This window comes from Platalea leucorodia, assembly GCF_965183815.1.
Source record: "Platalea leucorodia genome assembly, chromosome: 2".
Taxonomy (NCBI): Eukaryota; Metazoa; Chordata; class Aves; order Pelecaniformes; family Threskiornithidae; genus Platalea; species Platalea leucorodia.
The window spans coordinates 19,501,007-19,525,672 of NC_138824.1; the positions used below are offsets into that span (position 1 = coordinate 19,501,007).

General features: G+C 37.0%; 1 protein-coding gene across 1 annotated transcript in view; it reads left to right on the top strand.

The window, feature by feature from the left end:
- ZMYM2 (zinc finger MYM-type containing 2) overlaps window positions 1–24,666 on the top strand; it is a 94,113-nt gene that overhangs the window by 18,428 nt on the left and 51,019 nt on the right. The window contains exons 3-8 of the mRNA XM_082335608.1: window positions 2,134–2,257; window positions 3,590–4,091; window positions 4,356–4,449; window positions 13,241–13,526; window positions 17,173–17,338; window positions 18,210–18,422. Of these exons, the coding sequence (XP_082191734.1) occupies window positions 3,600–4,091; window positions 4,356–4,449; window positions 13,241–13,526; window positions 17,173–17,338; window positions 18,210–18,422 (1,251 nt within the window). The 5' untranslated portion in view covers window positions 2,134–2,257; window positions 3,590–3,599. The remainder of the gene's footprint in view (window positions 1–2,133; window positions 2,258–3,589; window positions 4,092–4,355; window positions 4,450–13,240; window positions 13,527–17,172; window positions 17,339–18,209; window positions 18,423–24,666) is intronic.

The window sequence follows — 24,666 nt, forward strand, 5'->3', positions numbered from 1 at the left end:
AATTTTGGTGCCTGTGCACTACCACAAAGCCTTGAGCTCATTCTGTAGCAGTATTGAACATGCCTTTTCTGCAGACTAGGTCTCACGAGTTTGTGTTTCGTTCAGTTTTTTCAAAGTCTCAACATTTCATCCAGTGATCAGTCTGATCAATCTTACAGGTTTCTACCAATTGTATTTCTATTGTTAAGCATCTTTCACTGTTACCAGTTGTGAAGTTTTTCCTAGTTTTGCATTCTAAACTTATTCTTTTCACTCTGTAAATCATTCATTTTTTGGTAGCTGTTCATTTAGAGATACTGACTGTGACATTGCTTATGTAGTTTTTGTGTTTCTCCTAGCATTTTTAGAAAACAAGCTACCTCATTTTGCAAATTTTTGAAAAAAAAAAAAATCTGATTTTTTGGGTAATTTTGTTGCTGAGTCTCGCAGAGGTAGGAATTAATATTTGTGGGGAGATATATGTAGATTTTACTTATGACTATGCACTAACAGTTAAGCACATGAACTTTAATTATTTTTATGTCATACCTAATAATACAGGTCATTAAAACCTTTTTAAGAGCCTTTGTGGAAAAAATAAATATATTTAGGCAAAAAGAGATATGTTTTGGGTCTTACCTTTGCTACATATGATGTGCATGTGCTATAATGCAGCCCAAGTCTGTCATTCCACTAAGGATCTGTAAAAATAGGAATAGCGAAGGCTTGAGTCAGGCCTGAGGTAGAGTCTTGGCATAGTCTCATTTCTTCTTTGCTCCCATCTGTTCAGGTATATTTAAAACTTTATTAAAAGCTTTTTGTGCTTGTGGTGCTTTTATCCTTGTAGAGAAAGAAAATATATGGAATAAACCTGGGAAACTTTAAGAATCAGTTAACTGAATGAATTCTTTTCAGCAAAAGCTGAGATGTAGGGAAATCTAACTTTGAATTATTCAGCCCTAGAGGGGAAAAATAAGATAGGTAAAAGAGAATATTGGATTAAATTAATCTTCAGTGGAACTGACTGGTTTCCAGGGAGGTACAAGCCAACTGCATTGATAATACAATTTTTTCTTTGGTAAGAAAACCTCTTTCATTCCAATAGAATGTTACCTTTATTGAGGTTCAGATGGTATTACATAATGGCATTAGGCTGTAAGGCTAACATATGAAGGAATTAAAAGGTGGTCTCCTCTCTTCTAGGATTAATCTGGTTCACAGCTTTGCTGTTTGGTCCCCCCCGCCCCCACCTTGCTCCTGTTCAGTTAACGGACAAGAGGGCTTGAATAATGTTGTAAATGCATAGAAGAATATTTGAGCTTTATTCCTCTGGGCCTCTTTACTGTCTGGGGATTTTAAGGGCTGTCCTCAAACAGTAGATAACTACACAAGTTGATACTCTCTATTTTAAAAATGCTGCCAAGTCTGGGAAACCTAATAACTGTTATAAAACCTGAAGAATAAATATAGGCTTGAACTCTGAACATTTTCAGTCTCTTGTGAATGATCACGTTAATATAAGCTATGGATGTCTTAACCTGTGCTAAGTATCACTGCAGTGCATATATACTATTTGAAAATCATTAGCAATGTAAGGTTTATATTGCATTGTAAGCCTGAATTATAATGTATGTTCTGTAATTTTCCTTTTGCTATATCTTAATTTTAGCATAGTATATTCTACTACAAGCATTGCAGGTTGACACAATAAAAAGCAAAGAAATGTAACTGCTAAGGTTTCTTTTCTCTAGCTCTGTTTACTTGAACTGTTTATTTCCTTAATATTCTATTACAGATGTACTTCCTAATTCTAGTATTTGATTGCTTAATTGCAGTTATGTCTGCCTGTCTCTTACCAAACATGGTATTTTTTCCATCTACCTATAAAGCATCAAACAAAGGATTCTGGAAATGTGATGTGATGGAGTGGAAAATCTAGAACAAACAGTACCATTGCTGCTTTACTTACTATGGCAATGATGGTATAGACTGACATTCTCTCTCTAATGTTGTAGGATGATACTGCTAAAAGTCAGGTTTGAACTTACACTGTGAATTTAGAAGGGAGTCAGTTTAATGAACATAGTTGGTAGAAGAGGTTTGAGATGAAGAAAGTGTTTGAGCTATCTAATGTTTATTTTAACCCTGTTTCAGAACACACTGCTTTTGCGGTGGGCAGCAAGTTGATACAAGAAGAGCAGGTTCCCCACAGCAAAGAAAAGAAAAGCTCTTGGAGCAACTTATTAAGGTAAACAGACTGCAGTGGATTTCTGGATGGGTAAGTATTGATGAGCAGGATATTTCTACTTCCTCTATTTAAATTCCTCTATAAAGGATTTATAAAAATGCACAGAAAGCTACTTCTAGTCTTTCACAAAAGCTCAGTGATGTCACACATTAGTGTATACCCCAAGACATACCCAAATTATCATGTAATTATGTCTAACAGATTGATTTTTAGTACTGATTTTTAGTATTATTTTTATATTTATATATAAATATATATAAATGTATATTTATATTTTAGTATTATTGATTTTTAGTACAGGTGTTTTTTAGAGAGATCTTAGATCCTTTAGCACTGATTATATACTGGTTTGGAATTACAGGTACAGAAATCGTATATCCAGGTTGCCTTTTATATTGTTTTAATTCATGGTAGAATTGACAATTATAAATGACAGATTCCCCGAACTGAACAATTACTAAAAGCAAACAGAAACCTGCAGGCAAAGTAGCTGTTGGGAAGGAGCCTGAAGAAGCATTGCTTGCTGTTAAAAAGAAAAGAGAAAGTTGTTGAAAGCTGCAGTGGAACATGAGTTACTAAGTCAGGACCTCAGATAAGCTCCCTCTGGTAGTGGCTAGAAATGAGAGGTTGCTGTGCCCCTTCCACTGCTCCGTAATGTGTCTGTTCTCGTCATGTGCAGAAGTTCCATATCTCTTTTGCTTACTTCTGTGTTCCAGTTATATTGGGGCCACCTAAGGAGCTTTGGCAGTGTGAGGTTGGAGGGAAATCAGTCAAATGTGAAAGTTGTTAATATGCAAAATGAAGTTGCCCTTTTTTTTTTTTTTTTTGCTAGGCATTTGGATATGCGCTTCAGTCTTTTATTGTGTAAACTTTATTGATATTGAAACTCTAACATTTCTAATAGGAATGAAATTTAATAGGAATTCGGATTTTATTTCTGCATGTCTAACTTTTGATCTTGCTTTGCAGTCTAGCAAAAACAGTGTTACAGGATCATTGTGTGCATATGTGGGTGGGAAAGGGACTGAGAAATCAGGATTGGGTAATAAATACTATCAAAAGAATGTATTTCCTGTGTATATATGTATTGCTAAACATAATGATGTGTAGCTATTGTGTGGGAAATGTTGGTAATGGTGGTATTTTTTTGCTAGTATAGGATTAGAAAGTAAATGAATGTTAAGACACTCGAAGAAGATCATAGAGAAACTTTGTTTTTTCTGTACCTGATCTGGGGAAGAAAACAAAGTAAAAGCTGGAACTATTAATTCTGTAGTTATTTTTAAGAACTGTTATTGGAAAGTTATATCTTACTCTGAAGCTGGGTGTGTTTTTTCTTGCTTTATGTTTTTCTTTAAACAGCAGATCTGGAATGGACACGAGTCCTCTGGGAGGATTAGAACTGTCTGAACACACTCCTGGTCTACTAGGGAATACCACCATGGCAGCAGGTCTTGCAAATGTAGGAAATACATTTGGAGGTCCACCAAGTTCTTTAGTTTCTAGACCTAATAAATTCCAAAACTCACCTATAGAAGATGATGATGATGTAGTTTTTATTGAACCTATACAACCTCCACAAAATTCTACGTCACTGATAGCAGATCAAAGGAACACTGCATTTACATCATCAAGAAATGAAGAACTTCAAGGGAATGATTGCAAAATGCTTTCTCCTCCAAAAGACTTAAATTCTCAAAAGGGGAGTATAAGTGAAACTATTATTATTGATGATGAAGAAGACATTGAAACAAATCAAGGACAAGAGAAGAATGCTTCCAGTTTTAATGAACGAAAACTTCCAGAGTGTAAAAATAGAACCAACGATATGGAATTCTCAGCTTCCAGTTTTTCGAGAAGTAAGGTAAATTCAGGAATAGGTAATAGTGGTATAACCACAGAACCAGACTCTGAAATTCAGATTGCTAATGTTACTACATTAGAAACAGGTGCTATGAGCTCTGTGAGTGATGGTCATTTAGAAAATGCCGAAGGGCGTGACATGAACTTAATGATTACACATGTTACATCACTGCAGAATGCCAACTTGGGAGATGTATCTAACGGACTGCAGTCAAGTAATTTTGGTGTTAATATGCAAACATACACCCCATCTTTGACTTCACAGACCAAGACTGGTGTAGGACCTTTCAATCCTGGTAGAATGAACGTGGCTGGAGATGTATTTCAAAATGGAGAATCTGTGACTCATCATAATCCTGGTAAGTTGCAATTCTGAACATTTCCTTAAAAGCTGAAAATAAATAATAGAATGTTTATTGAAATACTTTTGGCAGTGGCACTGCTTAGTTTTTTAGCTTAATTCATATGGAAGATCTTGGTTCCCTTCATCCCCATCACAATCTCATATGTGACTCTGGAATAAAATATGCTCAATAACGTAATGTGTTAGGTAAACTATCCCAGTTTAGCAGTTAGTGATACCTTCAGATGTCTTGAGATGCAGGTATTTGTATCTAAAGCAAAGCTTTCTTTATGACTTAAGTGTACCCCTTTATTTGACACAGATAAAGGTTAGTGTATCTATGTAACTTTTGTACCTTTTTGTGCAGTTCTATGACTAGTATAATGCATCAAAGTTATTTTATTATTTTGTTGATCTGTTGCCTTGCCATCTGAATATGATTTGACATGCAAAAAACCTGAATTTGGAAGTCTGATCTTAAGTTGTAGGTAGCTAGCTGTCATAATTCATTGCATACTGAGCAATTCTCAGTATTTATAATACTTAACAAAACGGAGTCCAAGTTACTTGTGGACTCGCATATTCCTGCAGTAAGTTATATACACTTTATAATTGCTATTCGGTCACGTGTGATAATATGTATTTATATCATACAATATTAATTAATTTGAATTGGCTGGTTTGTTCTATCTCCGTGTAAATAGCAGTATATTGTCTCCTGATTTAGCAAGTAAACAGGTATTGCTAAAAGCCAGATGGAGCAGCAATGAATGGTCTTCTGGAATTGCTAGTCTACAGAATTTAAGCTATCACATAAGCAATTCAAAACCTTCCAAGCTCCAACATATACTGGTGCCCTGCTGCCTTGTTAGGCTAGAAGTGGGGAGAAAAAAAACAAACTACCGCTTTTGCTACAGGTTTAACTTCAGACTAGTCAGGGTCATTTTAAAAGGAAAATTTAGAACAGTTAGAATCTAGGTGCAGTGGACCCTTACTAATGCATGATTTCTTAACTTGCTCATATGCTGATTGAAACATGGATTTTTTTTCTTTAGCTGTTTTTCAAGGAATACTTAAATAGCACAGTTCTTCAATTTGGTCATATATTGCCAAACGTACTTTTGCAAAAGTATTAATACCTTTCACGTATTATGGAAATGGCAGTGTGACGCTAAGCTTTAAGTAGGATGTTAGGTTGTGGGGTTTTTATGTTAATCTTGAAACTGATTTCAAAATTTGACTTCTGAAGTTGGAAGCTGGGAAGTTGTTATAGTCTGGATGTCTCACTTGAATAATTTAGAAATTCAATTCCTCATCTTTTAAAAGCAATGTTCCCACTATTGCTAGTTGATCCCTTAGGCATGGGGTATGATTATTGTGGTATCACAGATGGTCAAGTAGTTGTGGATGAGAACTTAAAGCATTTGTTACCTTAAAGTAGTGCCTTTGTTTTTCTTGGGGAAAGCGCATCTTAAGAAAATCAGCATGTGCTTTCCCTTAAACTACTGAACTTTTATTTTTGGTGTAATTAACAGAGAGACACCAGAATTTTGCCGGTATGAAGTCTGATAGGCTGGTACCATAGCAGTGCTGAAATAGATTGAGTACAGGGAGACTGGAGTAGTGGCTGGGAGTCCTTTTAGGGCCCTGATGAAAAAGACTCACTCAGAAAGGAGGAAAAAATAGGTTTACTAGTGGATATGAGAGATGTATTTCAAGGTGTACATATATAGGATTTTTTTTATGTCTGTGGTCTTTGTATGTGAAAAATAAGAGCCGTAGGTTCAAAAGGAAGCAGGAAGGGCTGCCACAGGTAAAAGGGAAGGAGAAAAATACCAAACAAGAGAGGAATTAGAAAAAGAACTTGAGAAGAAGAAAGAAGAGGAGGAAGGAGGGAAGACAGCTGTAGTAGAAATGGCTTTTTCACAAGACAAATCCTGAAACACGGTAGGTGCGGATCACTTACAGGCTTTTGTACTTACAAAGATGTAAAGGAAAGGTTTCCAAGATATAAGTTTCAATTTTGTTCTTTTTCTCTGGAAGTTGCCCTCTTTTCTTCTAGAAAATCTTGTCAGTAGAAGTTAACCCTGCCTGTTAGAGACTTTGATAATATGACAGGAAGCAGAAGCTGATGTGTTATGGCCTTGCCAAGTGGTCTGTGCAGTGGGTGAGGAATTAGCTGACGGGCTGCCCCAGAGGGTGGTGGTAAATGGCTCTTTTTCAAACTGGCAACCCATCACGAGTGGGGTCCCCCAGGGATCGATATTGGGCCCAATGCTATTCAATGTCTTCATAAGTGATCTTGATAACGGGATCAAGTGTAGCCTGATGAAGTTCGCAGATGACACCAAAGTAAGTGGGGAAGTAATACTCTGGAAGGGAGAGCCACCCTACAGGAAGATCTGGATAGGCTGGAAGAGCGGGCTAACAAGAACCTTATGAAGTTTAACAAAAAGACAAGTGTAAGGTCTTGCACCTGGGAAAACATAATCCAGGAGTGCAGCTCAGACTGGGATCTACCTGGCTGGAGAGCAGCTCCATGGAAAGGGACCTGGGGGTCCTGGTGGACAGGAAGCTCAACATGAGTGAGCAGTGCGCTGCTGCGGCCAAGGAGGCCAATAGGATGCTGGGTTGCATCAAAAAGGGTATCACCAGCAGAGATAAAGAAGTCATTATCCCACTCTACTCAGCGCTTGTCAGGCCACACCTGGAATACTGTGTACAGTTCTGGTTCCCGTTATACAAAAAAGATGTGGACAGGCTGGAGGGGGTCCAGAGAAGGGCCACCAAGATGATCAGGGGTCTGGGAAGCCTGCCGTATGAGGATAGGCTGAGAGAGCTGGGTTTGTTCAGCCTTGAGAAAAGGAGGCTTAGAGGTGATCTCATCACCATGTACCAGTACTTAAAGAGGAGCTACAAAGAAGATGGAGACTCCCTTTTTACAAGGAGTGAGGACAAGGGGTAATGGGTACAAGTTACTCCCAATGAGATTCCGATTGGACACAAGAGGTAAATTTTTCACAATGAGAACAGTCAATCATTGGAATAATCTCCCCAGGGAAGTGGTTGACTCTGCTATGCTGAACATGTTAAAGACTCAGCTGGACATGGTGCTGGGCTATCCCATCTAGATTGTGCTAGAAAGGTTGGACCAGATGATCCTTGAGGTCCCTTCCAACCTGGTATTCTAGGATTCTATGATTTGGTCTTAAATATGTTTAATATATTCTACAGAATTCCAGTCTAAGGTTGCTAAGGATAGATTCATCTTTTCTGGATCATTGGTATTCCATCTCTTCTGATTTCCAGGTTTCCAAAATGTTTCCAATGGACGTGGAGATTCCTGCCTACTGATTTAATCCTATTTAAGCCTACTGATGATAAAAATGCTTTGATTTATATAATTTGAAGATCATGGATTGAAAAACACTGCTTATAGTTCAGAAATAAGATGTAAGAAGTTGGATAGCAAACTTTGTTTTCAGATACCACAACCTTCTTTAGGGATTTGCTAGTTAGCATTTGTTGAATGTCAAAACTTTGCATAAGGACTTAATATATCAATTTACAGAGCGGTTTTGCAAATCTCAGAACTGGTCTGTTACCTAAAGCCATTCTAGCTTGCATCTTGGACAAGACCTGTTATTCATGTTTGCTTCCTATATAGAGGATTTGAAGCCTTGAAGATGCAAGCATGTATTTCCTGATACTTCCTTCCCCCCCCCCCCCCCCCCCGGTGACAAAGGAATTAGGACATGCGACATCTACATGTTGTTAGGAAAACCGTAGACCAAAATTGTTGATAATGTGGCTCTGGCAAATACATTATATGTATTTGTGTCAGAAATAGTGTGGCCAGCAGGACCAGGGAGGTGATAGTGCCCCTGCACTTGGCACTGGTGAGGCCACACCTGGAATACTGTGTTCAGTTTTGGGCCTCTCACTACAAGAAAAACATTGAGGTGCTGAAGCTTGTCCAGAGAAGAGCAACAAAGCCGGTGAAGGGTCTGGAGCACAAGTCTTATGAGGAGCTGCTGTAGCGAGCTAGGGGTCGGTCCCTTCTCCTAAGTAACAAGTGATAGGACGAGAGGAAATGGCCTCAAGTTGCGTCAGGGGAGATTTAGATTGGATCTTAGTAAAAATTTCTTCACCGAAAGGGTAGTCAGGCATTGGACCAGGCTGCCCAGGGAAGTGGTTGAGTCCCCATCCCTGGAGGTATTTAAAAGATGCGTAGACGTGGTGCTTGAGGACATGGTTTAGTGGTGGACTTGGCAGTATTAGGTTAATGGTTGGACTCACTGATCTTAAGGGTCTTTTCCAACCTAAATTATTCTATATGTGGTTTGGAAGATTTCTTCTGAATCAGTGTTAGTCTGTTCCCCCCAGCTGAGTGCCTCCACGGTGTGGGAAGCACTAGGTGCATAACAGAGAAACTTCTGTCCAACACATTAATTCACAATCTAATGTCCCCAGTAGGCATTGGAGTACATTTGGTAGAATGGTTTGGTTTGGAAGGGACCTTTGAAGATCATCTAGTTGTTGGACAGGGCAGGGACATCTTTGAGTAGATCAGGTTGCTCAAAGCCCCATCCAACCTGACCTTGATCACTTCCAGTGATGGGGCATCCACAGTTTCTCTGAGCAACCTGTTCCAGTGTCCTGGCACCTTCATCGTAAAAAAAATTTATTCCTCATGTCCAATCTAAATCTGCCCTCTTTCAGTTTAAAACTGTGGCCCCTTGCCCTGTCACTACAGGTCGTGGTAAAAGGTACCTCTCCATGTTTCTTATATTTTTTATATATATATAAAAATTATATATTTATATATAATATATATTTATATAATTTCAGTATTTATATATTGAAAGGCCACAATAAGGTCTCCCCAGAGCCTTCTCTTCTCCAGGCTGAACAACCCCAAATCTCTTTGCCTTTCTTCACAGGAGCAGTGTTCCAGCCTTCTGACATTTTTTGTGGCCCTCCGCTGGACTTGCTCTAGCAGGCCCATGTCTGTCTTGTATTGGGGACCCCAGAGGTGGACGCAGTACTCCAGGTGGGGTCTCACCAGAGCAGAGTAGAGGTGCAGAATCACCTTCCTCGACCTGCTGGCCACACTCCTTTTGATGCGGCCCAGGATATGGTTGGCTTTCTGGGCTGCAAGCACACATTGCCAGCTCGTGTCCAATTTTTCACCTATCAGTATCCCCAAGTCCTCCCCTGCAGGGCTGCTTTCAATCCCTTCATCCCCCAGTTTGTATTGATACTGAGGATTGCCCCAACCCAGGTGAAAGACCTTGCACTTGGCCTTGTTGAGGTTCATGTGGCCCCATTCCTCAAGCCTATCAAGGTCCGTCTGTATGGCATCCTCTAGCTTACCAACTGCACCACTCAGCTTGGTGTTATCTGTAAACTTCCTGAGAGCGTGCTTAATACCACTGTCTGTGTTGTTGATGAAAATACTAAATAGTATCAGCCTCAGTATGCACTCTTGGGACACACACCTTGTTACTGGTTTCCACTTGGACATTGAGCCATTAACGGTAATTCTTTGGACATAACTATCCAGCCAGTTCCTTATCCATCAAATCCATATGTCTTGAATTTAGCAGCAAGAATGTTGTTGGGGACCATATGAAAGGTCTTGGAGAAGTCCAGGTAGATGAACAGAAGTCCATGTAGATGAGTTTCAGATGCTTTTGGACTGGAACTTAGGTTTTGTTTCTCTGAATGGAGTCTAGTTTTTGTGCATCAAAACTGTTCCAAAAACAGAACCAACACCTTGTAAATTGAGGATGCAGTTCAGAATTGCCCTGATCTGAACGAGATCATTAATGCACATGTAGCTGAATGTTTCAAGAGCTGCATACCTCTGTAAAACTCTGCTACTGTCTTCTTCCCCACCTCTGCCCCAAGTTGTGCTGATACAGTTTTTTTTCAGCTTTTTAAAAAGGCATCATTTCATTGAGCCATTTTTGCAAGATGGCTCCACAAATAAATGTATTGGTGCCAATGAGAGTAAGGAATAATTTTATAGCAGTTTAGAGCAGGAATGAGTGCGAAACAATGGGAACACCCTGAACAGCCATTATAGTAAGAAGAACTTGAACATGAAACCGTACAGTCTCATAAACTTGGCCATTAAAGAATTGCAGCTAGGAACCTGAAGGATGAAAACATAAGGGCAGTGAGGCATGGAAACTCACCAGGAGTCAACTAAGGAAGTGTGATACACCTTCTCAGTTCAAGGACATGAAAAACAGATTTTACAGATCCTTTTTAGAGAATATAAAGTGGAGGAGGCAATGTGGTTAGAAAGTGAGATGTGAAGAAAAGTCACAATCTAAAAATTAATGTCTACAAAGGTGTGATGTGGAAGAAGTGAAAGCAAAAAAGGAGAGGTAAGAAGATCTTTAGATGTTCTTGTGGTATGTTTGTGGAAGGAGAAATGCAACAAAATGTCAATTAAGGGAGGCTGTCTGAAGCCTTAGGATACTAAGGAAATATTGAAATAATCTTAATGAGATACTAGGAAGTCATGGTAAAAGTTTGAAACCCAAATGAACCTAGCAAAGTCAAGTTTTTGTGAGTGGCAGTTGAGTGCTACTGGAATTTAAAATGGATGTAACTTTACTGGACATGCTACGTATTCCTGATAAGCGATATAATGTGCTCCCACTTGAAGCCTATGAGAAAAGAGGAGAATCTCAAAATATTTTGAGATGTTAAGGTGCTACCAGGATATAAATATATCTGAGGTAGTAGATATAGTATAGAAAAGTTTGAAGAGGGTGCTCAAGTGAATTTTAACTTCAAGCACTGTGGTAATGTATCTTAGTTTGTCAGTATGGATACTCATGCCTTCAAAGGTTGACTTCTTTAATGGTTTAAAGAGGAATGTGTTTTGTTCTGCTTCCTTTCCACCTTCCTCTCACCCCTTTGTTCCAGCTCTTCTGTTTACCCTCAAGCATTACAATGGGTAAATTTCCAACTTGTCTTGCATGTCTGAGAAATAGGATGTCCTTGACAGCTACCAAGTGACACCAGAAAATGATACTCTACTTGCTAAGGAATGTTTGTTGCTGTAACAAGGGTTCTTGGAACTTTGTCCCTAAAATTAATTTTAAAACTACGCAGCAGAATAAGTTGTTAATAAAACCCTCTTGGGGGATAAGAGAGGACTTTAGAAAATAGTGTGAGGAAAGGGTGCCTTCTATTTAATGTATGATTACGGACCAAGATAATGTCCCTTAAGAATAAGGTATGGGCAATTGCTGAATTCTGTAGGTTAAGGTTTTTGTTATCTGAATTTACAGAATTTAAAATAATCTTTCTTATATTTGGTTGTTAATGCTAGTTGTAGCAACACTCCAGGAATACAGTGAGATACTGCAGTAAGATATTCAAGGCTTAGTATTTTTATTTATTTGCAGTAAATTCTGTGTTTATTCTTTACTTGAAAGTAGTAGCACAAGTACTGCCAAATACAGTAATATTTATGCAGGTGTTTACTGTTCAGCAAGAAACAGTGAAGTACTGTTCTAGATGCTGGGAATAAAAAGCTTGAAAGGTAAGGCCCAAGTGCTGTGACAGTATTTGGGATAGCTGACACATACTATAGAACATGCGTGTAAATGTTTTTTATAATGCAAAGAAGCTGCTATTCAGGTTTTAATTCATGCTTAAGTAATGTATCATTCTTGGTATTCTTCAGAAGCTCAATGTTTCTAAATTCTGGTGATATTATTTAGAATGAAAGCTTAAATTCCAGAGAAAAGCCTAGAAATTACGTTTTATTGGCAGATTCCCCCCCCCCCCCCCCCCCCCCAACTGGATATTCTGCACCAAACCAAGATACTGAGTATGTAATTTAACAGAAGCATGTGATCTTTCTAGACTTATTTCTGTTGGATAAAGCATTTTACTTAAGTTCTTGTTATGCAGCTTACTTTGTAGTATGTTGTGCTACAAAAGATTGGGTAAAGATGACTTCATTCCATAATACTCTGTTGTCCAAAAATACAGATGGAAGACTAGCGGAGTCTGGAACGCAGGGACATGGATTTGTGTATTGCCAGAACTTAATGAAATATTATTTTCTAGGTTCATTGATTTCTACTGAGGAAGACTTGGAACTCTCATGACTTTGCCAGTTTGCCCATTAAATGGTATTCATTGCATTGAAAAGGTTATTGAGAAAAACAGGAACTCTTACAGGAATCGGTGATGTAGATGCAGATCCCAGATGTGGAGCCACTGTGCTTCACTCTCTGCAGTATGGTTCTCTGGCTGCAGGCTGGGCTCGAAGCTAGTATGGGGAACCCCAGCCCCAGGGTTTATCACTGAGGCTGGACTTGTGAACTTTCACAGATGCTTGTTAAAGCCTTACAACAAAATAGTCATGATCTTACAAATTTGCGGAGTTTATGTCTCAAACCTTAGTTTAGAAATTCCATGTTCTCTGTTGTTTTTTTCTTCTTTTTTTTTTTTAAATTGCAGTTTTGTTTTGTCTGGAGATAAAATTGCCAGTTTGCAAACCCTGTGCAAGTGAATTGAGGTCTGCAAAACTTGTCACTAGATGTAGGATGGGACCATCCTGAAATTTGTTCATGTTCTGAAGCTTTGTAACAATGGAGAATGGTACCATCAAACAGAATTTTACTTTAAACTTGAATTTCTAAAATACCATCTTTCTTCTGTTAATTTTCAGTTCCAACAGAAAAATTATTTTAGGATCATATGTCTGAGTATTATTCTATATATATGTACATGCCTGTTCACTTTTATGTTTGTTTGTTTTTGTCTTGAAGATTCTTGGATATCCCAGTCAGCTTCCTTCCCTAGGAATCAGAAGCAACCAGGTGTGGATTCCTTGTCACCTGTAGCATCACTTCCTAAACAGATTTTCCAGCCTTCTGCCCAGCAGCAGCCTTCTAAACAGGTTAAAGTCACATGTGCAAACTGCAAAAAGCCTTTACAAAAGGGACAGACTGCATATCAGCGAAAAGGATCAGCTCACCTTTTTTGCTCTACTACCTGCCTCTCATCATTCTCACACAAACCCACTCCAAAGAAACTTTGTGTTATGTGCAGAAAGTAAGAGATTTTTAAATTTTGTTTCATATTAGCAACTAAATCCAGTAATACTTGAGTTTCTCATGCATGTATGAGAATTACTCCGTTAATGATATAAAATCGAACAAATACTTTATATGGTGTCACTTCAATGTTGTTTGGAAATATCGAATTCAATGTGTCTGCTATAACAAAACAAAAAGTCTACCAGCTTTTGAATTCAGAGTATGGCAGATTGTTTCCATGAAAGCAAATACACTAAAAATTACTGTGTGGGTTTTTTGGGGGTTGTTGGGGTGTTTTTTGTTTTTTGTGGTGTTTTTTTTTTTTGTTTTGTTTTTTTAAAGGAACAAGGTGTCCAAGTTATAATATATCCTGTGACAAGATATATTTTTTTATATCTGAAGTCCTTTAAGGGGACCTTGTGTTGTATAGAAAGCATTCATTTTGATAGATGAAGATATATATCAAGAGGCTTTAAAAGGAGAAGCTGATACTTGCAAGAAGCTGGAAAAAATTTGGGAGCTCTTCCACTGTTGGCAGTGTGGGGAGAGGAGAAGCCTTAGACTTTCCCCATAGTTAGGGGCAACTATGGCAACTTTTGAAGCTGAAGATACCTTAAAGTGGGCAGTACAGAGGGAGTGACAAGCATACCTAGAAGTGGCTTATTCTAAATTATTGGTTAGGTTTGACTTGTTATTTTTCCTTATTTCCCAAACTCAAAATTGCCAAAGAGAAGTTTTCCATAATTGTACTATTGTAGTGTTAGGTGTACAAACTACCTGTCCTATCTTTTTCTTTCAGTGTCCTGATTAGTGAGATACTTGCACTTTTTCATATTTTTTCAGTAAAGTCTCAATCCAGTACACCCTGCATTGATACTGGTTAAATGATGAATTCTTGCTGAAATAAAGAAGGCTTGCAGTAAAGACTGCCTTCATTAATGTATATTTTGGAGAGGGTCGTCTTTGCTCAATCACAGATTTAAACTAATTAAAAAGTTTTACTTCAGTATGCAGTGTGGTGGATTAATGGCTTGTATTCAGACGTAAGCTACTGATCTGAGTATAACCCCCCCCCGCCCTGCCCCTTGAGACTCAGTAAAAATAAGCTATAGAAAGTATTGATATCCTGTCTATTCATACCTTCTCGGTATGCTGAAAACCTAGATTTAACATATTTTGGTGTTTTTTAAATACACATAAAAGCTCGAATTCTCTCAACCCTTGCCTCTGCAGAGCTAGTTAAAAGCACTCTGTACTCTTTTTGTTGGCTTGTACGTGTTTATAAACTTGTTTTATAAGTAATCTGGTGACTACTGTATTCAGCTAGCTGTATAAAGATGAAGATTAGATTAATCTTTTTATTTCTGACTGAAATCTTGAAAATTCATGGCTAAATCTCTCTCTCTTGCAACTTTGGAGATATTTATCTGTGTATTGTAAGAGGCTACATATAAAACTGCCCTAAATGAAAAGGCTTTATTTTTGAATGATAAGGGAAATACCTTATTTCTAGCTTTTGGGATTACTTAAAATAGTTTGTTTAGTGTATTTGATTTCTAGAGAACCTCTGCGAAGTCACCTTTGACAGTTTTTGTGGTGGTGTTGGTCTTTGCTCTTCCACTAGTATGCAGTTGCTTACTCAATCACAATTGAATAGAAGGCAGTATATGCATGAAATTGTTCCTCTGCAGCATGGCTTCATTGTGAAGCCCAATCTTATCCAGCCTTTTTTTGCTTTATTGCCAAATTTTTACTACCTGGTAGTAGCAAACCAGGTACTCTTTGCTCCATATTTGCTTCTGTGTTCTTTTCCTACTAAAGCTAACATGATATTGTCAGATTGCAGTTCAGTGAAAGGATAAGGGAACTCCAGCAAAATCCAGCAGATCTTGAATGTGGGTGGGATAGATGATAATAGTTGATATGTCATAGGTCAGACTTTCAGAGGTAATGCTCAGTTTTATCTTTAAATATGTAGATTACTTTAAGTGGAAAAAGTGAAGACCACAATAACTGTATAAAAAAAATTGTATAACCCCATCTGACAAGTAAAAACTCTTACATATTTTATTGTAAACCACTCTTCTAGCACTCTTCTGAACCTTTGTAACTACATAATGTAGGAATTATTATAAGAAGGAAAGTATGGGAAATATCTGGTATTCTCCTTAGTGTTTAGAATTTTTATTGACTTGTGTTACTCTTTTTGACTTCACACTTGTGTCCTTTGATACAAGTTAATACGTGCTTTAATACAAGTTAATAGTATTTATAAGTGGAATCCACTCAGAAACTGTAAGCTCCTCAGGGCAGGAGCTCTGGCTTTGTTTTTCAGAACAGAAGTGATAACACTCCCCAACACAAATCCTTACTAGCTTGCCAAAGGGCAAGCCAAAATCTGCTGACTTTCCTTTGATGGAAGAAGGCAGGCTTGCAAGTGTTAATATCCAGGGGTGATCCAAGTTTACTTTCAAGGGACTCTGTCTGGGAAAGCATACAGCATTTTGCCAATGTTTTTCACTCATCCTAGTTTTAGGGCTCCTAGGTATGAGTGTCTGGGGCATGTCTTTTCCAACTGATGATCCATCCTGATGTGAATAGAGATCCAGATGTGCCCAATCAATTTTTTTATTTTCAGCCCAATAGCATTTCCTGTATGTCAGTAATACTTTTTTTACTTAGAGGGCAAAGGGGAAGGTTTTTATTTCTTCTCGCTTACCGCTTCTAATTTATGGTATGTGATAGTTTGGGATTAAGAGTGAAACTACCTGAGAAATGACCTTAGAAGTTTGGGAGACCCGATTACAAAGGTGCACTGACAAGCATGGTATTAGCGACTTTAAGTTTGCAGCATGTGCAGCATACAACTGAAAATCAAGGAAGTCTAGAATTAACTTCAGTGAAAAACAGTGTAAGTCAGTTTGGTTAGAAGAAGGTTTGTTCTATTTTGAATTAATTTTATTGATGGTCGCTTGTCTGGTTTAATGCATTAAATTGGTGTAGTTTCGTGGGCAACTGCATGAACTGTTCAGGTGCTTTGGAACTTCAAAGTAATGATGGAATTAACATATATTTTAAATTATAAAACTTCTAAGCAAGTTCGTGGTAGAGTTTTAAGCTTTTTGGTTATAAGTATGAGAAAACAACCTTTTCTCCTCCCCTCATCCTGTCCTGAGATTAATACTGGAAATGGTGGAGTTATATACAAATAAAGATCTTTCTTGCCTTTTACTATAAATCTGAAATTTTTATATGAAACTTAAGTATAGCGAAACTTAAGTATAGCTTTTGTGTAAAGTTGCAAAAGGACTAGTTTAAATTTGCTGTGTTAATTTTTTGTAGAAGACCAAGTTTGCCACAGCTGGTATCTAATGGTGCATTAATGTCACTTAGTTCTAGAGTAAGGTAATGGGGAAAAAAATAAATCCAATCCAAACAAAAAAAAAATAGGTTTTTACACAGGCAAGACATTGTACTTGCAGTAGTTGTAAAAGTATTACTAAACTTAGTGTTTGACACATGACTGGCAACTGTACATCCACAAAACTGGTTTGAAATATAAGCATTAGGAGGATGAATATTACTAGATGTAAAGTGTTCCTGTTTAAATACATAGATGTATTTATACACAAGCACACCAGAGGGTTTTTTTTGTCTTTCAGAGATATAACAACAATGAAAGGTACCATTGTTGCTCAAGTTGATTCAAGTGAGTCTTTCCAGGAGTTTTGCAGTACATCATGTTTATCCTTCTATGAAGATAAACAGAATCCCTCAAAAGGAGTTTTGAATAAATCAAGATGCACTATCTGTGGTAAACTAACTGAGGTCTGGTTGACTGGTGGTTTTTTTTCTTATCTTTCTCAGTAATGACAATATTAATAACTAATATTCTGAAATAAGAGAACTGAAAATAAGGAAATTTAAAATATGATTCAGTATTTTCATATGCAGATATTAAGATATGCAGGTTTAATATTCTTGAAGAGCTACTGAAGGAGGTTAATATTTGATTTTTATTTCAGAAACTTCAAGTGTCTTTTGCTGATATCTTGTAGCTACTGTCAACAATTTCATTAGGCATGGAATCTTGTAATTATAACCCAGATCTCCCACGTAGAAGAATTGCTGTTGAAAAAAGTCAAGATTTACTGTATTTACTTTATTTTTACTGTATATTTTGAAAGATTATGCAAGTGTTTTTAGAGATATGTAGAATGTATGTTATTTTAAATTCTCATTAATGTATTAATTGACAGTTAATACATTAATTGACATTAATGTATTAATTGATGGCAGTACTGGGCCCACCATAGTTCAGGGTACTACTTTACACAGTGTAGGTGTCTGGCCAGTCTTTATATGCCATGTTGTTAGCCTGCAAATTGAGTATTTTTATAAAATGGCATAAATTGACCTTCTGCTCTAATATTCAACTGTCACATCCTTCCCTGTGATCTTTGCTTCTAGGCTGCAAGAACAAATGGGTCCAAGATTTTTTCTAGAACTTTGGAGACAACAGAAACACCAATTTCTGTTTTGATATTTCATGGTCATTTCAATCATCTCTGTTCTTAAATAGTGAGCTAGTATAATCTGGGTTTAGTTATTGTACTTGAATGTAAGACTTTTGGGTTGTCTAGTAGTTTCAGGCGACTTTATGCTTGTGTGGTGATAGAATGCCTTTTTTATTTTTTAGATTCGTCATGAAGTTAGCTTTAAAAATATGACTCATAAGCTGTGCAGTGACCATTGCTTCAATAGATACAGGATGGCAAATGGTTTAATAATGAATTGCTGTGAGCATTGCGGGGAGTATTTGCCCAGTAAAGGAGCTGGAAACAATATTCTTACTATTGATGGTCAGCAGAAAAGATTCTGTTGTCAGAACTGCGTTGGTGAATACAAGCAGGTAATTACTTCTTTACCTATAAATTAAGGAATATTAATGTTTATTTAATTTATCCTGTTATTCATAACATGGTTTTACTTCTCATTAGAAGTCTTAAGTAACAGACTTCTAAAAATGAAATTAATTCCACTGAGGGCAGACTAGCCGGAATGGACCTTCTACTACTGGCTTTTTTTGATGTTTCTGTAATAGCAATACCTATTTGTTATTAATGAAAATATTAAAATTTAAACTTTCTGTTAATAACTTCTATTTCTTTCTAATGGATGTATCACAAGTATATCAATAGCAAGCCCAACACACAAGCTTACTGGTCCTTAAGTGATATTCTTTTTTAGATATAAAAGCTCACTTGTATGCAATTGAAACATTAAAAAATGTGCAGAGCATACAGATTGGACATTGCTGTGAGAATGCTCTAACTGATTGCACATTGGCTCTGTACCTGTACTATGTCTAATCTCCTTTACTGTACGTGATAGGATTTCAAACTTTATTGTTACTTTCATCTTTCCACATGTTAAATTTTGTGCTTTTATTTTCTTTACTTGGTTTGGTTTTTATTCATTCTTAAGACCATTAAGATAGTAATAATTGTTGTGGTTAAAAGTAATTCCAAATCAAGAAACCTGATCCTGATGTCTTTTACATATTACAGAGCCAGCTTAGCTCTGAACCATTGCTAATGCTGGCTGAAAGGTTTAAATGTTAATCACAGTATTTATGGTATAATAGGATAGCTCTGAAATATTAAATATTTTGGAGGCGGATATGCAATTTTTTTTCTTTGGGTTTTTTTGCTTGGTACGTTCCGCTCTGAGTTTGTAGGGATAGTGTTATGAGATATGAAAGTGCTATTTTACTAGCAAGAAATTTATTTATCTGATTTTTGAAGTTCACACTTGAATATGTGAGTGGCCCCAGTGCTGCACATTGCTTTGGGTTCTTTCTTCATCTCTTTCCATTTCGAAGAAACCAATGATTCAAGAGAAAAGGGACTGCAGTGCTGAATGTTTTTAAGTTCTTTAATGTTGCATCATGTATGTTTGTATTTTCTCTTTGGACATTCAGTTTTGATACTTTTGGGGATGGCTGTTCTTGTGTATATGCAATGTGCAAACAGCAAATCTGCAAAGTGCATATGTAAACAGCGTAACTGAAAACGTAACATAAGCGTTATTCTTTTGTCACAGCTATACCAAAAGGGACAGGATAGGTTTCCAAGATACTAAAAACATAGTCATACCCAGAAGCCATGGAAAGACTTGAAGAAACGTTGAATACTGTCTCTCGAAGAAACAAAAAGGCATGAGATTAACTTTGAACTTGAGACATTCCCACACAACCAGTATAACATGCACTGCACATGGAGTTATGAAATGAACGTGGAATTTTGAGAGATCGAATGATAAATCTGTACTTAACTCTCATTGCAGACTGTACTCTTTTTGTTCAGATATTTTTGTATTTTGTGTTTAGATATGTATTTGAGAATGAGAAGGATATGGGTAGCAAGTTGTATGTTCTGGTTTGATGTGGGGCGGAGGAGCAGTTTGCAGTACCAGGAATCTTCACAAGTAGTGTTGGGAATTGTGCATTATTGTGAGGATCCTTAAGAGAACCTTTAAAATTGAGATGCATTGTTTTGGTGCATTCAGTTCTGACAGCAGACTCTATTCAAGCAAGTTCTTAAATCTTTTGTGGAAATATTTGGTACTGGGGAACTGTAATAGGCTGTGAGAAGCTTAATTCTAGTGCTCATGTGCATCTGGTTTGGAGTGGTGATTAAGTGTAATTCTTAACTGGTAGGTTTCAAATGTTCCTGGAGTATGGGGGGTTTGGGGTATTTTTGATATTAAGAGAAACTCAAACTATAAAATTAGGAGTTTTTTAGTGTATGTTGTTGTAGGTGCCAAAGTTGCTCAGGACACAATTATTTGAGAATATTTAGTTGCCTAGCAGGATTTATTTAGGTTTGAACTTCCATTTGCATTAAGGGTTTTTGAACTGAATGTATTGAAGGAATTCTGTTTTTATAAAAGGAGTCTAGACTTTGGAAAATGTCACTGACAACTCATTGGGCCACAACTGGTAAATTGTAGGTTGCTTTATTCAGTCGTAACAATGTTTTGGAAACTTTTTATTAGATCTTGCTTTTAAAGGAGGACCGGTGAAGGAGAGAATATGAGAGAGTTGCTATTACGTACTGAAATAAACTCAATGGAATCAATAATATAGGAGAACTTGATGTATCATTTGATTACAGCATTGTGTTGTACAACTGATTATCGTGTGTCACATAACGATTTTAGCAAATGTTTTCTTAAACGGTTGTAAAATACGTAGGCCTTACTGGTATGAGCTTTGTATTAAGCAGTTTATATTGTAAATGTCATACACTTATCAATATGCTATACATTTGTAGTAATAAATGAAAACTGATTCTTATTGCTTGTACCTATCTATATACTTAATCCCTATTTTTTTAAATAAATATTACACTGATTTGAACAATTAATTTCCAGTAACTTATCATGGACATTTTTTCTTCCTGGAATGAAAAAGTTAAAATTGTGGGTAATAAAAATTACCGTGGCTCTTGGAATGGCCACTGAGAGCAAGTAATCTATCGGCTACAAAGGGTTTCTTTCCTCTGCTTTTCCTCTGTTGGTGGGAGTAAGAAACAGTGTTATTCCTCGGATGGGGAGTAGTTTTTTTCTGAAGTGCCTAAGTCACCTGTCAAGGTGATGGATGCACTTAGCTTTCTACGTACCAGTCTCAGAACATGCTTTAAAACCGAGACAGAAATACTCTTGAATATTGCATCCTGTGTTTTGCTTTTCTGAGAGGTAATGGCTGTTCTTTCTTACCTAAAACGGAAGCAATTGCAGAGCTTAGGTTTCTTTCATATTAAAAAAGCTATGAAAAATAGATTAATAAATTGTGTAAGAATTAAAAAAAGACATAGCCTAGCTAATGCTCACTGTGGTTATATGCAAGAGCATGTTAATTTCCTGATGTCACAACAGCCATTCATGAAGACAGCTAAGTGCAAGCCAAGCTTTTTTAAAAAAGAGAAAACGATGATAAAATACTTCCTCCAAAAATGAAATCACTGACAATTTAGATAAAATGTCAAAACAAAACCTGTATTAGAAGTGGTTATTTTTTTTAAACCTGAAGACAACTACTACTTCTAGATAGTAAATTCTTTACCTGTTGCACTGAGGTTCAAACTCTTCACATGTAGAGGAGGGGCAAGAAGGACTTAAAGAATGATGCTAAACAAAATTAATAAAACAAACTGTGCTAGAAGAGAATGAGATCATATCTGACAAGGAGGTGCCTAAATTGTTTATGTAATTGTGCAAAAGCAGAAATATTTTATTTCTTTGAGTAGGCATTTCATATGATTAAAATGAGAACTTAACCATTTTAAAAAATACTTCAGTGATTCATTTAAAAATAAGTATCTATGCAACAAATTGAAACAGTCCCCCAATATGCCTGCCCTGAAGACATATTAACCAAAAGCACATACATATGTTGTTTCAATGTTTGTTTCTGATACTATTGCATATTTTGTCTTTAAAAAATTAGTTGACTTCCCTTTCAAGGCAGTTGCAATGTTGTTTGTGTTCTCGTTTGCTGGATTTGGGGACAGGGTTGACAATCTTGTTCTAAGGAACAAGTGTATTCTGTGACTTGGCTTGTGCAAGCAACCATACCTTTTAATTTTCAGCTGTTCAACTAAAATAAAGCTGAGTCTGTGTCTGTTTTTAAAAATACAGTCTTTAACTGCTTTGCCTACTGGCCTGATCAGTCCACAGCGGTCTTGATTCTGCCATGAAAGCATTTAATGCTTTACTGGTTTAAAATGTTCCTTTACTTTTTTTGCTTTGTTTCCTTAACTAAAATTCTTCTTGTTAGAATATGACCTGGGATTCTCTTGCTTTGGGTGCTGCTCAAAAGTTACGGTCTTCATGTGCTGTCAAAAAAGGGGGGAAGGAGCTCTATAGCTATTTCTTCATAGGCTTCTTAATAACTCTGGAATTAAGTGAGTATTGGGTGAATGCAAGCCAAATGAGTGTTTTTCTAGTTGGAGAGGATGCTTGCAGTGTCTTTTCATCTAGTGAAAATTTTCCTTCAGTACTGAATAAAAGTGCGTTGGATTGACTTCCTTGATTAGATGAAGACTTACTACTGAATGTGCTTCAAGACTAACCAGGCTGTGCCATCCCTTTAAGCTATTCACTTACAAGCAATAGAAAAAACCCAACCTAGGCAGCTGTTCTTCCTTGTTTCAGATTCTGCTCCTTGCCAAACAACTGCTTTTGTGAAACTCTTAAAACTCATTTCATCTGCTTTATCTGTGTGCAGGGGTTTAGGAGCCTTCACTGTATACAATAATATACATATCAGTTCTGCAACTTAGGATTCACTGCTTATGTAGAGTTTGTGTTTAGTCTCACAAAATGTATTGTTATCTACTGGTTTAAATCTCAGTGAATGCTATGCCAGCATGTCTTGTCACATAGTACTTCACTGGAAGTATCTAGGGTCTTCAACTTCGTCTTGTTCCATGCAGTGTCTGTTCTTTTTCTGTGCTGCTTTGCTATTAAGACAGATCTGTCCCTCTTTTTATTTTGATAGTACAATTAACTACAAAATCTGCTGCTTCCTGACATTTTACTGCTTTCTAAACTCGTGTTTCCAAGTTTCTGTTTCAAGAGTAAATACTGTTGACAAAACCAGTAATTGTGAGAGTTGAACAGCTCCTTTATGTTGAAATGTTAGAAATACTTTTTTTACTGATTTTTTTTTTTTTTTTTTTTTTTTTTTTTTTAAATTCTGGTCACTTTTAAAGAGAAGTTCTGTGGTTTCAGCCAGTTCAAACTGTGGTTTAATAGTTGAATCTCTTCCTCGTATTGTAAAGCACTTCTGTCTCGCTTCAGGTAATGCTTAGTTTGGTATTAAGCAATCTCTGATAATACTGAAGTCTAATATTATGTACACTTCTACAAATGGAGATAGCTAGGTGCTTTTTACCCCATCTACCATGGTTAAATGACAGAGGTGACTTGGTTTTTGAGGCAGGGGAAGAAGGGATTTTCAGCTCTGCTTTTCTTGAAGACGTGAAGGCAAGTGTCTTTGAGAGCAGGAACAAAACTGGCAAAAAGAAGGAGCACTGGCAGTTGGAGATGCCAAAGAAAAGTTACTGGACAAGTTATTGATTTGTCTGTTTGCAGAGTTCAGCTGATGCAACGTAAGCACAAATCACTTGGTGTTCAGGGGCCACAAAAGCAATTACTTTAGCTTTTGCTCTTAAGACTTGGGCAAATGCTTTTGAGGTGTTACTAATCTTAATCTCTTTTCTTGGAGCAGGGAAGAGTTTACCATTGTTATTCTTGGGGGAGAGATGATTTGGGTGCAGTATTTCAAAAGACTGTATAAATAATAGTTTCTTCTTTCATTGCTGTTACAGCAAAGATGCTGACATCTGGTTACTTTCTTAGACATGCCTGTTGCTTCTGGATCCATCCGGGCCATCCTTCTTTCAAATAAATCTGAAGTAGTTCAGCTACTGTTTTCTTGATTGCCTTACTAATGGATCTCTGTTATCATAGAATTCCATGTAGTGAATCTCTCTGCTTTTCTACTTACAGAAAGTGGCTATCTTTCTCCTTTACCTTTCTGTTTGAACACAAGTTGACTGCATTTCTGTCCCAGAATATTATTTTCTAGAAACTTTCCTGGTATTTATCTTATTTCGAATCTGAAACTGTTACTCTGTAAAGCCTACCAGAGAGAAGTTTGCCTGGACTGAGAAGTAGGTATCAATCTGGTTTACCATGAACTGTGGGAATTTAACTGCCAAGCATTTCCTTCAACTGGAAACAAATCTTTGGGCTGCTACATGGCATTGTAGCAATTAGCTGGTATTCTGGTGTTCTTGATTGACTGGCCCTTGTATGAAGAAGTTGTAGCAAGAATGCTCTCTTATACTGCCGGCATGTTCTTCATCCTGCTCTCTAGCCTTCTGAAGGCACATAAAGCAGATGATACTGCTTTTTTTCAGTCAAGACTATAAGTCTGTAGCACAGATGCCTAGATGCAAGGCACTAATAGTTTTATTGAAATAGTCCTGCAGCCAGAAAGTTCAAGAACAGGGACTTCTATTAGTTTCAGTTGCAATCAGAAGTGTGACTTACTTCTAAAATACCATGAAATAACAGTGTTGGTC